General features: G+C 49.7%; 1 protein-coding gene across 1 annotated transcript; it reads left to right on the forward strand.

Moving 5' to 3' along the window:
• Nucleotides 1–1,902: 1,902 nt before the first annotated feature.
• On the forward strand, nt 1,903–3,351 carry LOC119097231 (WD repeat-containing protein WRAP73-like). Its single transcript, XM_037220284.1, has 3 exons — nt 1,903–2,057; nt 2,466–2,648; nt 3,100–3,351. The coding sequence occupies exons 1-3, from the start codon at nt 1,908–1,910 to the stop codon at nt 3,349–3,351; spliced, it is 585 nt and encodes a 194-aa protein (XP_037076179.1). The 5' UTR covers nt 1,903–1,907.
• Nucleotides 3,352–15,660: the final 12,309 nt, after the last annotated feature.

Here is a 15,660-nt window from a genome sequence, read left to right on the forward strand (position 1 = left end):
GGTAAAATTGCTTAGCAATGAGTACAGATTAACTTGTTCTGGATTCAGAATACCCACACAGACAACCCCAGGTTGGTGTCAAAGCATCACAAATTTCAACAGTTTTTATATTTTTATTAATTTTTATTAAGGTACATTTTGCAATTAATATTTTCTACCCTGATGTGAGATCAGCAATGTGATGCAAATATCTTCACAGCACTGAAACCCTGAAACACTGGGCCATAAGAATTTGTGGCAGCAATGCACAAGACTAGGATTAACAATGGCTCATATTTAAGGGGTGCAAGCAGTGATTCCTTTAGGGGGGGGGGGGGTATCACTGCCAAGTGGAGCATTTTCAGTGTTACATGCACTTCCTTGTATTTAGCCATAACCTCCTTTCCATTGTGTCAGCTCATACCAATACCAGGTGGCTGTTGTACCAGATTCAAGTGGATCAGATCATTTTAAGAGTAAAGCCCAGAGCAGCAATACCAGAAAACTTATTAAAGCACCTTAGCACTTTGGAGAAGGCATGAAAACAATGCTTAGAAAAACCAATTGGAAACCATCCTGGAATTCAGTGATGTCGACATTCTAAGATGCCATGAGGAGAGTTTTGCGCCTTATGCAGGCAGGCTAAATTGGAATTGCCTTTTCAACCTTCAAAACTTCCTATTCACACGCAAAATTGGACAAGAACCATGAGAACCATCTCCGAACCGAAGCCCGGACATCCATGCCCCACACGTGAAACTTCGCAACACTGCGGTGCTTTTTAAGCGCAATGCGAAGAAATATCCAACATCATGCACCCCGCGCGTGGGCCAGGCTACATTACCTCGGATCACCTCGGAATAAAAGTGTCAGAGGCCTCGGGCGTATTGTGAGATAACGTCAGGCATATTTATACCGACCTTGAAAAGATGCGCAGAAAACTAAAAGTTGGCAGCAGTACTAAATTGGCTGCAAGTTTTTAAAACTATCATCACGCACTTGAGGCATTCCTGGTGCAGTACTCTTAAAAAAGCGCGCCCAAGGCATTGTCATCAATTTCTAGGCTGTTGATCATAAACATGCCTTACCTGGGGGACAGACTTATCATCGTATTGCCAAGCTTAAAGTGTAAGGAGGTATGCGACATCCTGTGATTTGTTAAGGCTTGTCGCGCAAGTCTCTAAACAAACGTCATTTCTCTAGGTCGTCGACAGACGTTCTTCCAGGTGAGTAAAACCAATTTGGGTGTCATTTGCTGGGGAATGTGAGGTAATTAATGTCATGCAGTTGGCTTGTAAAATTGTGGCACATTGTTCTTTATCGCCTCGTCAAGCCCATAAATGTTCCCAATCTTGTTTTGATGCCTTTGGCTTAATTATGTATGTTGCTGTCTTTGTCAGAGTGGTGTTTTGAGACCTTATGTGTGGAAAGACCACATTCTGTGATAGGTGGTGACTTTGTTGGAGGGAAAATATGACTGCTGATCTTGGGTTTACCAAATGCTACCTTCTTACACAAGCCCAAAGGTATTTCAATATAAAATAGAGCACATCAAAGTTTAGGTTTTCTAATATACTCTACAATCACATAACTGAACCAATTTTGGCACCTGGCTTCTAAGAACATGTAGGTTGGGGGCAGGCAACTGTCTTACAACTTCATTCTCTATAATTGGTATTACAACTTCTTGCTGACATGGCCAGAGCAGTTACTTGTGTCATAAAATAAATCCACATCAACTTAGCATGTATGCAGACTTCAGTATTTTTTGTGATGTGTGTGCAGTTGTAATCCCACCAATTATACCTGGACCAGGTGTGCTCATCTTTCTGATCTAGCTCTGATCTTGCCCCCTTTTGGGCCTTTGCACTTGAAGACCATGTTGCTTGACACACAGGTGGTTCTCCACATTTAGCAGTGAGAGCAGGATGGAGTTCTCTGCACCTGTCCGCTGCACTCTGGCTGCTGTGTCGCCTGATGGCGCGTACCTGGCCACCACCCTCGGCGTCCGACTGACTGTGTTCGGGGTAGCTGCCCAGCAGGAGGTGGCCTCGTTCACCTGCCTGGATGACCCGCAGGTGGGGCCAGCACGAGGTGCAAGATAACCACACACTAGGTGGCCCACCACTCCTGGACAGAGCAAGGCCATTTAAAGTACAAATTGTGTGCGGCGTTGGCGTTGGTCAGCGATGATGTATTGACTGGTACGGTGAGGATGTGGGTTAGAGACGCGGGGCTGTGTTGTACCTTCCAACCCTTTCCTCAGCATGAAAACGCGTGGCCTGAGTGATGTCAGCAATGACATGCATCACACAATAAACCAACAAGGAACCTTTGTCCATACATACATCAGCATTTTGTCCTATAACGGGATCCTAATTGCGCGAAGTGCGAAGTGGGCCTTCCTGACGCCGTCCTGCTGCCCGCCGCTGGCCCTGTCCTCCCCCGCACCGCTGACCACTGCGTCGCACCGCCGTTTTGGGCAGCATCTGGAGTGGTCGCCGGACTCGACGCTGCTGCTGACGGCGGTGTTCTCGCGGCGCGCCGTCCAGCTCTGGAGCGTGGAGGACACCGGCTGGCACGGCCGCATCGACGAGGCCGACGCCGGGCTGGCGGCGGCGCGCTGGGCGCCCACATCCCGGCACGTGCTCACCACCGCCGAGCTCAGCGTGAGTACAGTCGCAGCCTGAGCGTGAGTGCAGTCGCAGCCTGCTGGTATCATGGTAAGCGAATGACGTCACCGCCGTGGGTCTCACAGCTGGGCGACGGGAGAGAGCGGAGACGGGCACGTCTCCGAGTTGTGCCAAAATGAAGTGCATGCTTTTTTATTTCGTCTGTAACTAGCGACATTTCAAGCCGGATTATCCAGAAGACCCGAGCCTCTGTAAAAGTATCAGTACGGTCACAGCTCGCCGGTGTCTGGCTAGTGTGAGCGTCGGCTCTGCGTACCGCCCCCGCGACTGTAGCCCGGCTGAGGGGCGGCCACTTGCTGTCAGCGGCGCAGGGGACGGCCCAGCAGCCGGTGGTGGCTGATGGCCGCCGCGAGGTCCCCGCGGAACCGGAGCCGCGTGCGCGCGCGCCGGCGACGGAGGTGTTGATCGCCGCCGGCACCGGTTTCAGCTGCGTGTGACCATCTGGTCGCTGGTGGACAAGCGGGTCTGTTACATCAAGTACCTGAAGGACGTGGCATCGAGCCTGGCGTTTAGCCCGGACGGCGAGTTCCTGGCGGTGGTGGAGCGGCGCGGCTGCAGGGACCACGTCAGCCTGTTCAGTACCAGCGCCTGGGAGCTCGTCAAGGTCAGTTGCGCGGGCCCATTGGTCTGTCTTTCCGTCGTTAGCTCCTGTGCGGGAATACTCTGGTTCGTATGTTGACGTCTCTGTCCAGGTATTGGTGCTCAGGTCATTTCGTTCTTTTCGTTTTCTATGCTACCTGCTTGAGATCTTTTTTTTTGCTTTCCTCGTTTGACGAATGAAGCTTAAAAGGAAGTCGGTTCCACTCCGCCTCTACACTTAATGTTGTAAAAAATACCAATACGCCGTTCAGGCAGATGTTGTATAGTTGCCCCAGGCGCAGAAGAAGACATCACGTCTTATCAATGCAGTCATCTATACATGGCTAACCATGGGAGCTTCTCCCACTGCACTAGCGACACACATAACTGAAGGTTAACACGCGATCAAAAGACATCTCATACTGCTCCTTGCGGGTTAAACCGCTTACGGGTGAAAGCAGGGAAATAAACTTGCGAGACAGAGAAATCTGACCATATCTCCCGCAGCATAAATGCTTAAGGAAGAAATCAGTAGTCGTGGTCGAGGCCATTATACCACTGCCTGCTACATCCTGAAACAGTCGCGACGACATTTTCACGCAAAGCCAGAGGTGCACTTTGGCAAGGACGGCGCCGGTCGTGTTTGCCTGCAGTGCAGGGCAGTTAGTTAGACCTGACGGGTGTGTGGTGAGCTGTGCCATGCAATCTAACACGCAGGACACGGGGACGGAAAGGCTTAGCCCGTGACCGACTGGTTTATTTAAGATCTTCATGCGTTATGACTTCATACTTGATACGTTATGTCATGCTATGAAAAGCTCGTTGTTCATAGACTGAGTATGTGGGAATGACATAGATGAAGACTGTTCGGTCCATTTCAGTCGGCCAGGCGGGACGGTCTCAGGCATTGAGTGAGGGTGGGGGCTTGTTGGGGATGTGGAGGCCTCTCAAATGACGTCGAAGCTCAGATTTTGTCGGCAGACGCTCAAGTTTGCCTGTAACAAAGTATATTTAATGGCGAAAAAGGTCTCCAGAATCCTAAAGCCTCCAGATGTGAACCTCCTGGACCATTTCCACAGAGTTATGGTGATACTCGGTACACCATGAACGTAATTTGCATGTTTTCTGGGTGGCCTGGGTCATTAACCAAGGAATGAAAAGGCACGGTAACTGTGGCACAAATCTTTATTGAGCCTATCATCTCACGTCATGTCTAAGTCCTTGCTACTGTATTTGACAACGGGACTGAATTCTGCATTGCATTCTATCATGCTCAAGCAAACGGCAAGTAGGAGCGATTGAATCGTGTCCAAGACGATATGTTAGCTTAACTTGTCAAAGAGACTGAGACACCAAAATATCCACCATTTTTTCGTCATGTGGAACAGCGAAAAATGTCGGCACAAAACTCGGTCTTTGTCATGTAAGGTCGTAATGCAGTTCTTCTAATGAACACAATTCTCTCTCTCTCTCCAAAGTTCAGATGTCAAGGAGATGAGCATGTCGGCGCAATGTTGGAAAATCTGCTCTTGTCTTATCCGCTCGCAATGCTTAAAATCTGCTGTTATCACTTAAGGCAAGGCATAACCTGACCGTAAGCCACGAGAAAAAACAAATTGCACTTCGATCAGAATATAAAACCAGTCAAGATTTAGGTTGGCGGCATGGTGTATTTAAGGCATCCCTCGGTTGCCGTAAACTCGTTATCAAAACTCACATGTCACTGGAAACGTTTTCATCGCGCGTTGAAATCCATTAGTAATGTCACGTTCCTAATTGAAAACCAATTGACAGGCGGAACAAAAAAAGTCAACGTTCAAAATCTGCGTTTATCTCATTCAGATACTCCATGTCAAACTGTATTCAAGGTTTCTGACCTCATAGCTTAAAAGTTCGAAAGGATGCAGAAATCGTGCGCTCTCCTCCGTGCTCAACTACCCAGAAAGTCAACGTTATCCACGGACCATGAATCTGTTTTTGAACGCACGGACCCCGTTCCATCTGACGGGTCACCCCCTTTGGGACCGCTGACCGTGCCCCCATCTCACGGTCCGGACACCGTGGCTTAATGAAGACAATGCCTGCTTGCCTTCCGTCGCACCACCGCTACGCCGCTCCACCTGATCGGGCTACTGGGCTACGGTTCGCCAGAGCTCGTCAGAATGCAGGCCGATCGCCGTGTTCAGGCCCCAATCATCTCAGACCTTATCACCGACAACGCACCCAACACAAGACACACCCAGGCCATCCAAAGACAAGACACACCGAGGCCTGTGGATCACACAGCACCACACGTATCACGCAGTATCACGTGGATCACCAATTCACTATGTCAGTCGAAGACCAGTCGGCCGTGGCCACGGCAGCCGAGTCAACTGCGGCCGCCGCCGGCTCGAACGAGCGTAGGCGGGCCTCGGATATGATCGCACCACCGACCATCTCAGGTAGCCCGTCGCCGGCAGCCGGTAGGCGCGCTGTTGTCCACACCATCTCAACTACTCAGGCGTTGAACTTTTAGTAACTTGTTCAACTGCGCGGCAACTGACTCAACTGGAGAGACCGCAGCGGCCACCGCTGCGAGCGCAGGTGTTGAATCAGCGCCCGAGTGCCATGCCGCACTGCACTGCCCGAGTGCCATGCCGCACTGCACCGCCCGAGTGTCATGCCGCACTGCACCGCCCGGCCACCGTGCCGTCCCGCACCGTGCCAGCGTCCCTCACCGGCCCGCCGCGCACCGAGTGAACCCGCCTGAACTGTCGACAGTAGAAGGCGTGCGCCAGGACACTGCCCTGCCGCGCAGGCTGCGCGCTGCCAATAACTTTAAATAATGTTTTTGTGTCGTCTTGCCACAACAGAACAGGAGCTGGAACATTTTAATGCTTTACATTGATACGCCATGCAACTAGCTGCGGTACTAATCGGTCCGCGCTCTTCGCAGCCTGTTATCAAGCGCAACAAGCGCCACCGTCTGCCGAGAACGTTTTATCGCGAATAAAAATAGAGCGAGTCTTACATCTGCACAGTGATATGTAAGGATGTACTATAATGCAATAATATTCTGAGGATAATAGCGTTTTTCAATAAAATACTTCCGATCGTATATTTTCATTACGTGCTATAGTGTGTAACCTGTGTGGATGCGTATCAAGTTAGACGATGTGGTTGTCATTGTGTATTACAATTTGCTCTTGTTAAATGTTCCCATTGACCAGTGAGAGCAACGAAAATTTTGCACATTTATGGCAAATTTCATGGAAAGGACCTCGCACTGTGATGAAACAAAGTATATTCCACACCAATAAAGATTTCCAGATGTCTTCAGACATATACTCCCTAGAATCCTCATGAGACCCTAGGACGAGAAAAGCACCGGGGGACATTTAACCCTCTTAAGAAAGAGATCACTCACCACGTGCCATTTGTTCCGGCGGAGCGTAAACTATGCGTGGGATCTTAACGTTACTCGGTGCTCCTTTAAAAATCACCCTCAGCACCTCGCCATCCATCTGTTGCATTAGATGGGTCTGGGATCGCAAGGCGATCCTCGCTCTGTGATTGGGCTAGCCGACCACCGCACGATGTCTCACTCGCTTCTCATTGGTTAATTTATCACGTCATTTCCGCAACAGACGACTCGGACTTGTTTCCGTTGAAGGAAGTGCATGAAGAGAACCGTTTGTTACCGTGTATCCTCACACGCTCACTTGTTTTGAGAATGTGAGGCTGCTGTTGGTTGTTGTCATTGAAGTGGTATGTGTACTCGTAAGTGTAAGGTTCTGGCTAATAGAATATCTAGGCAGACAAGATATATCTTTGCTTGACTCGCAATAAGGACTGGACGAGCGGGGCCGTCAGGAATAAAACGGTCACGCAGGCATTTCGAAGTCTGCTGCATTGTCTCTTAACCTGTCAATTATTTTTCTGTACAAGAATAATGAAATACACCGGCATGTTTTGATGGGGTGGAATTAAAAGCCTCCAATGTTGAAAGAAAGCGACACGCCTTTCTGGTATCCGGTAATGTTTTGCTAGCCTGTGTGCGCATGCCAAAGCTCTGGTTTTGTGACGGTATTCAGCATGCAGTTCAGGCATTTGTCACGCCCGACTACACAACTACCGTGATTATTTCGCACCAGAGAATATCGGCACGCGGCGAACCTTGGTAAATGAGGTTCGTGCGTTGGGTAGCCGCTGGAGCAAAACGGTAGAAATGGTGCCCGTCCCCTGCCGTGAACCAGCCCAGACAGCACCACCGTCGTACGTCCCCCCCCCCCCCCCCCCCAGGTCTGCAACTCCCCCGGCGTTCGTGTCCCGTGTCGCCGGTGGTCCGGCCTCCCCCCCACGTGCGACCGGGCCGTGTCACCACACGACCTGTGACGTCACCCGTCCCCAGCCGCTGTATAAAGGCGGCCCCGCCACACGGCAGGCCAGGTCACAGCCAACACTTGGTCGCACACAGTAGCCCGGCCCAGCCACGCAATGAAGGCGTTCTCACTGCTCGTCTTGCTCTGCGCTCTGTTCGCCGCCTCTCTGGCCAGCCCCGGCGGCTACGGCCACGGCGGCGGCTACGGAGGCCACGGCGGCGGCTACGGCGGAGGCCACAAGGGCGGCTACGGAGGTGGCTATGGCGGTCATGGAGGCGGCTACGGCGGAGGGAAGAAGTACGGAGGCTACGGCGGAGGCCATGGCGGACACGGAGGGTACGGGTACCACGGCTAGGTACCGCCGCAGCCGTGTACCACACCCTGTGACAGAGTACCGGAACAGGCCGTGATGGTGTACGGGTCGGGTCGAAGGCATCCCAGGCTGAAAGTGCCTTAATCTGTGCCGGTGCCTGTCTGTTGCATAACGCAGCACCAGGCTGTCGGTACTCGTCGTACCTGATGGCATTCTCCTCGACGCAACTTTGTTCCTCCTCTCTATACCTTTGTCTCTGTAGTCATTGACGACTTGCTCTCTCTCCGTGCATTCCGTCCAGTTATACCCATAACAAATGTTGAATGGAACAATACATGGGGCACGGTCATATCACTGGCATGTGAAATAACTCCTGGACTCTGCTGACTGCATCCCCATTCTTATGGTGATGCATTATGAGGACCGATATTGTTCTCCGGCGCTGGTTTTTATCCGGTGGCAACGCCGTTCAGTGAATCTCAGCGGCTCGAATGGTTCCGTTGATTGTTCTGGCGTTTAAGTGGGTACAATTTCGTCGCAGATGCACTGGAAATTGTCACTCATTTGCAATACATGTTTTGAATTACCGAAGATGGATGTAGGGACCACTAAGGCAATTCTGAGAAGACGTAGGCTGTGCATGCCCGAACAGTATGTCTCCTCTTTTGCAAGTTTTGGCCTGCTACCGACCATTGATCCAAAGCTAAGACCCAAAGGTTGCAAAGTTGAATAATTGGCACTGGCAGGTCATGAAGAAGCTGTTCGGTACTATCATTCGGATTTCTCGCTGTCACCGATTTATCACTGTCACTCCCTATTTCTCTGATTTATCACTAGCACTCACTTGCACTCTGATTTCAGTCGGCATAATTCTTTCAACTTGTTTACTGATGACGGACCCACTATGTCTTCCGAGCAGAATTCACGGGTGATGCGTGCGGTCGATGAGCGGGACAAAAGCGGAACAGAAATGCTAGGGAGAATAAGTTTGTTTTGCAATTTGTATGCATACCGAAAAACTATTTCCCACATTTCCTGTATGATATTTGTGTTGCCTGTATTATATTTGTGTTGTGTTGTCTGAAAAATTGGTACAGGCGAGGCACATCACATTATCAGCTATATTGAGAAAATGCCGGCATTTGCAGTCTAACGCTTTGCCCAATGAATGTTTTTTTTCTATTCCCTGTGGTCAGGATGTATATACATATACATATATATATATATATATATATATATATATATATATATATATATATACGTTTTCCGCTTTTCTGTTCTGAGTGCGATACTAAAGTTTGTTTTTCCCGGGAAACTGGGCCTTCTAAAAAGCTTGTCCAAACCCCTAGGAACAGGACCACAGACTGAGAGAGGGTGGGGTCATGACTTAACGAACCTGAAACCATCGGCCTTCGTCAGCCGCACCCAGGTCAGCTGGTCGGTGACGTTGGGCAAGGGTAGCCACTCCGGGTCGGGGCAGATGATATGTTAACACATCGTGGTTGAATTAGCTTCGTTTGTTTTTGTCGTTTTGCTTCTTTTGTTTTGTTGTTTTTGTTGTGTTCGGTTTAGTTTTCTCCCTTTTGCTGCATTTATTTAATGACCTTCGTTTAAATGGCTGCAGTTTTGCCGACTGAATTCTGGGTGCTACATGGCTTGGAATACTTCTAAATTATTGAGTCTCAACCTCTTCTAGCGCTCCAGAGCACCCTCGGCAGCCATTTTTTCTCACATTTCCCTGACGAGCGAAACTCATACGTATGCTGTAGGAACAGCTCGGCATTTTGGAGTTTGAAAAAGCGGCGTCGAGTGGCTTACATAGCACTGTGCTGCGTCACGTAGCACTGCACTGCGTCACTTAGCAATGCACTGCGTCATTTTAGGCCAATGAGCGTGATCTTTTGAAAGATCGGTGGGGGCGAGCGGGGGGGGGGGGGGGAAGTAGTGCGAAAGTGAATTTTATCTCGAGGGCTAAGTTTGCTGGCCTGTAAATGAAGCGTTGCTACTCAGTTGTTGGCCAACTTATGCTGTGCTGGCAGAAAATCACTGGTAGAGCGACCGTGGCATGTCAGATGAGGCCATGGCGGTCAAGTCAAATCGGCACATGCCATGCTCGGTATGTCAAGAACCAAGCTTGGTACGACAACGTAAACAAAAAAGCTTTAGGAACATAATGTACAGATAATATATCCCGCGTCAAGCAAAAGCTCTGAAGCAAGGCCCGCTATTCCACTCCTGAGGATCACTTCAGCTTGTGTCCAAATGAGCACCGCGGTTGGCGAGGCATGCCTGGAGGCGATTTGGCGTAGACTCGACCGCCTCCCTTCTCTTGCTCTCTACTTTGTTTTCAAGGCGTGGCTGTATGAAATGAGTATCAGATCCACTTTATGCGTTTGCAGAGTATCACCTTATATGTGCACGTTAGTATTACCTTTTGATGACCGGTGTCGCTGTATTTTCTCAAGTCTATGCCCTCACATTTATGCGGCGTGTAATTGATTATCTTAACACCCTGCATCCGATGTCATGGCGATGAAGCATTTCAACTTTTTCTTTCCGCTGGAGAATCTCAGTATCCTTTAATCGGTTACGGTTTGTGGCACAGGCTGCATTTTGGGCATGTGACTAGGTATTCAGCATTTGTGTTCTGACATTTTATTTAACTTGAATATTTTGTAGGTCATGGCGCAAATCTTGACGGACTACACGCAGAAATGAGCTGGGTTAACACCATTGGTCATCACATTGCCACAGTCAAGCATTAGAGCTGACAGAAGACAGTAATGCAAAACAATTAAGAGGTACTGAAAGAAGACGGTAATGCGAAGTAACTTAGGGGAAGACAGGCATAATCAAGTGCAGGTCTAGGACCGTGGAGACCTCCGTCCAGCTGGGGGACACAACCACGGCACAGTGCTGTACTCTTCGACAGACTGAAGTGCACGGTGGCAACGGTATAGTTGTACGGATTAAAGCACTTGCAGGCTTGGGGAGGCCTCTGATCAGCTCCTGAACACCACCACGGCTTAGTCTCGTACTCTGCCACAGGCTGTGGTACACGACTGCGGCGGTACCTAGCCGTGGTACCCGTACCCTCCGTGTCCACCATGGCCTCCACCATAGCCTCCGTACTTCTTCCCTCCGCCGTAGCCGCCTCCATGACCGCCATATCCGCCTCCGTAGCCGCCCTTGTGGCCTCCGCCATAGCCGCCGCCATGGCCTCCGTAGCCGCCGCCGTGGCCGTAGCCGCCGGGGCTGGCCAGAGAGGCGGCGAACAGAGCGCAGAACAGGACAAGCAGTGAGAACGCCTTCATGGTGTGGCTGGGCCGGGCTTCTGTGTGTAACCGAGTGTTGGTTGTGACCTGGCCTGCCATGTGGCGGGGCCGCCTTTATACAGCGGCCGGGGACGGGTGACGTCACAGGTCGTGCGGTGACACGGCCCGGTCGGCCGGAGGGGCCGCACCACTGGCGACGCGGGACACGAATGCTAGGGGAAGGGAAGGGAAGGGGTACAGAGGTGGGGAGGTCGCATGGGGGGGGGGGGCGAGCCGGGGAATGTCATGATCAGCTGGAGGGCTGAATGGTGGGATGTGTTGCTCGAGCTGATTTATGAACTGAGTGAATGCAAAGTGACTGAAGACACCACTCACCCTTGAGTTTCGTATCCAACGGTTACTGTTGATGGACGTTGCTGACTCCTCTATTTGCTTATACGTTCTCAGGAATTTAAAGCTGAGGTTTGTGTCCATCGAGAGATCTGCGATGTTATATTGCAAGCATTGATTGCAAACATGTTCCAAATGAGTTGCTTTCTAGTGAAATGTCTGGATATATGACTGGATGTTGCAAAAGTGGTCTATTTCAATCGTCTGTCACAATAGTTTGGGTTAATTTGGCGCTCATTCTGTCATCGTACTCATGCTATTTTGCACAGTTTACATTTGCAAGTATTGCAACTCTTTAACCCTCGCAACTTAGAGAAGCTAAGCAAAGTTTGGTGCGTGCTCCTGGAAGCCGCTACTGACCGCCACGAATCACGAGCCTAGTTCAGCAGGTATCGCGTTATGGTCCTGCGCTGCGCTAGCTGAAGTTCCTCCGGTCACTTGCCGATACTGCGTCATTCTGGTAAGCAGGTATGACACTATCATCATTGCTGGGAAAACGTATTGCATTGGTTATTCTTAATACGGCTGTTCTGATTAATTCTGGCGCCATTTCCGTGCTGGGAGGCTGAAATGCCACCGTTCAGGATTTCTGGCTGAAATTTCTAAGGCAGAGTCTTAGAACTTCGGGACGATTTCTGCACGTCCTTTTCACGCATATCCGAAGTATGTCAAGTCAGTAGTTAGAGTAATAAAGGATCCAAACTGGAGTTTAGCGACGAGCTCTAAAAATTGTTGTGTGTCGGTAGCAGATGTAAAATTCATGACGGGTATTGAAGGGATGAATGTCTAATTTCCTTAAAATGGCGTGTGCGTATGGTGCATGGTGCCAAATTGGTGCTATGGAAACGGTGGTATCGAATTCAGGAAACAAAAGACGGTGATGATGTCTTGACCTAATCGCATTGAACAGATCAAATCACGGGCACAGTTTCCTCGTTGTCATGTTTGTTTTATCACCAGCCAGGTCGCAGCCCTCTTGAGTCTTGCTCGAACTCGAGTGACTCGCGAGGGAGTCTTGAGTGAGTCTTGCTCTTGATACGTGTTGTGTGCATTAGTGTGCATTTGCATGTAAAGCCTGTGGCCAGCCAGTTTTTCGAGCACATTGCAATACCACCGCGATTCGGCTCACGCCACTTGGTGAACATGGACTTGAGATCATTCTCAGATTGTAAAGAAAGCTGAACAACACTGGTCCCTACCATGCCCAGATCTCGTCAACCTGGTGTCGTATCAACTTATTTTGACTTATATATGTTTATAAATTATATATATATATATATAAGCCAAACATTATATATTATATATAGTATATTATATTATGTATTATATATGATATGATATTATACATACATATATTATATATGACTTATAAGGTTTATATATTTTGTCGGAGGAGAAAATGGAGGATGGTATAGATCAAAGTGTGAATCGATGCGAGAAAACAGTCACGTGTTGCCGTGCGCTAACCATGGACCCAACCCGTTTTTGTCGTTTTTGAGGGTTTGTCAGATCTCGGCAGCTAGAGGCATAAGATGAAGACAAGCGGCCAAGTGGATGTGGTAAGCGAATGTACCGGCTGCAAGTCCCCGGTGCTTCTGAAAAATGACCTTTCCATAAGGTCGTCCGAAATCGACCGAGAGGCGTCCATTGTCACCCAGCCGATCTCGAGGACAGGACGCTGAGGTCTAAACCGAGAAATACCGGCCCTGCAAATCGTGCAGACGCATAGCCCTGTTTACTGTGATCATTCACCCGAAACAATCGCATTTTTAAGAACTTTGATTATCATTGACAAAACCGCCGATCATCTCGGATTCGTCGATGTCCTCAATCGAAATTACCGTGTCTGACCAGAATCGCCGTCACTCATTTTGCTATTAGATTAACTGTGGATTGTTGCTCGAATGCCGCAGCAATGGACAGACTTTCCAGCGCGTCGATGAAAGCCGTTGGCGTTGGTTCTGTAAGGTATCTGGCTCCACTAGTCTAGGTTTTGTCACAATCTGCAAAGCATTTGGCAGCCTTGACATCTGTTATCGCCTGGCTCGTCCCACGCTTCACAAGCGTTCTCCGCTGTCGGTTTAGTTTGATGTGGTTTAATATATTTGAATATCACTTTTTTAAGATGAAGTACGCTGATATCTTGCATTTTGCATTCGGTTTCCTAACTTTTTTAATTGTTCCCGCTTTCTCAACTGATAATTGGTAAAAGTCGTTATGTGTTATACATGACCATGGTAATTTGTAAACATTTTACGAGCTGTCAACTTGGTGGCTTAGAAGTCTCAGAGCGGATGGGGCCCCAGAAGAGTGTGTTGTATGATAACAGAGCCCAGAGCCACCTATTACAGAGCTGCGCTTAATTTTCGTGTTTTTTATTGCCATTGACAATGTATGACACACACTATGCACATACGAAGGTACCAAATAAATATGGATTCGAGTATGCAGAACAACGAACGACCGTAATACCGAAGACCATCTGTTACATGGGCTATCGGAGTTTGCTCTAGATGGTGATACAGGCAGTCGAAGATGAGTTGTGTAGAATAAAGCACCAGCAAGCCTGGTGAGGCCTCCGGCCAGCTTCTGAACACCAACACGGCCTAGTCCGGTACTCTGTCACAGACTATCGTACACGGCTGCGGTGGTACCTAGCCGTGGTACCCGTACCCTCCGTGTCCACCATGGCCTCCGCCGTAGCCCTCTCCGTACTTCTTCCCTCCGCCGTAACCGCCTCCATGACCGCCATAGCATCCTCCTCCGTAGCCGCCCTTGTGGCCTCCGCGTAGCCGCCGCCATGGCCCTCCGTAGCCGCCGCCGTGGCCGTAGCCGCCGGGGCTGGCCAGAGAGGCGGCGAACAAAGCGCAGAGCATGGCGAAGCAGTGAGAACGCCTTCATGATGTAGCTGGACCGGGGCTGCTGTGCGTGACCGAGTGATGGCTGTGAGCCTGGCCTGAAGTGTGGCGGGGTCGCCTTCATACAGCGACCGGGGACGGGTGACGTCACAGGTCGTGTGATGACACGGCCTGGTCGGCCGGAGGGCTGCTGCGCCGCTGGCGACACGAGACACGAGCGCTGGGGGAAGGGGGTGAGGGGTATAGAGGTGGGGAGGTCGCACGGGGGAGGGGGGGGGGGGGGCGAGCCGGGGAATGTTATGATCAGCTGGAGGGCTGAATGGTCGGATGTGTTGCTCGAGCTGATTTGTGAACTAAGTAATGAAAGTGATGAAGAATGAAGTGATTGAAGACACCACTCACCCTTGAGTTTCGTATCCAACGGTTACAGTTGATGGACGTTGCTGACTCCTCTATTTGCTTGCACGTTCTCAGGAATTTAAAGCTGAGGTTTGTGTCCATCGAGAGATCTGCGATGTTATATTGCAAGCACTGATTGCAAACATGTTTCAAATGAGTTGCTTTCTAATGAAATGTCTGGGTACACGACTGGATGTTGCAAAAAGTTGTCTATTTCAATCGTCTGTCACAATAGTTTGGGTTAATTTGGCGCTCATTCTGTCACCGTACTGATGCTAATTTGCGCAGTTTACATTTGCAAGTATTACAACTCTTTAACCCTCGCAACGTAGAGAAGCTAAGCAAAGTTTGGTGCGTGCTCCTGGAAGCCGCTACTGACGGCCACGAATCACGAGCCTAGTTCAGCAGGTATCGCGTTATGGTCCTGCGCTGCGCTAGCTGAAGTTCCTCCGGTCACTTGCCGATGCTGCGTCATTCTGTAAAGGTATGACACTATCATCATTGCTGGGAAAACGTATTGCATTGGTTATTCTTAATACGGCTGTTCTGATTAATTCTGGCGCCATTTCCGTGCTGGGAGGCTGAACTGCCACCGTTCAGGATTTTTGGCTGGCATTTCTAAGGCAGAGTCTTAGATCTTCGGGACGATTTCTGCACGTCCTTTTCACGCGTATCCGAAGTATGTCAAGTCAGTAGTTAGAGTAATAAAGGATCCAAACTGGAGTTAAGCGGGGAGCTCTAAAAATTGTTGTGTGTCGGTGGCAGATGTAAAATTGACGACGGATATTGAAAGGGTGAATGTCTAATTTC

The sequence above is a fragment of the Pollicipes pollicipes genome, unplaced genomic scaffold, assembly GCF_011947565.3.
Source record: "Pollicipes pollicipes isolate AB1234 unplaced genomic scaffold, Ppol_2.1 Scaffold_4295;HRSCAF=5057_pilon_pilon_pilon, whole genome shotgun sequence".
Classification (NCBI taxonomy): domain Eukaryota; kingdom Metazoa; phylum Arthropoda; class Thecostraca; order Pollicipedomorpha; family Pollicipedidae; genus Pollicipes; species Pollicipes pollicipes.

Excerpts from the sequence above, each read along its gene's own strand:
- LOC119097231 (XM_037220284.1), top strand. The coding sequence starts at position 1,908 with ATGGAGTTCTCTGCACCTGTCCGCTGCACTCTGGCTGCTGTGTCGCCT. Across the intron at positions 2,058-2,465 it reads CCTGCCTGGATGACCCGCAG|CATCTGGAGTGGTCGCCGGA; the intron begins GTGGGGCCAGCA and ends CGTTTTGGGCAG. Across the intron at positions 2,649-3,099 it reads TCACCACCGCCGAGCTCAGC|CTGCGTGTGACCATCTGGTC; the intron begins GTGAGTACAGTC and ends CACCGGTTTCAG.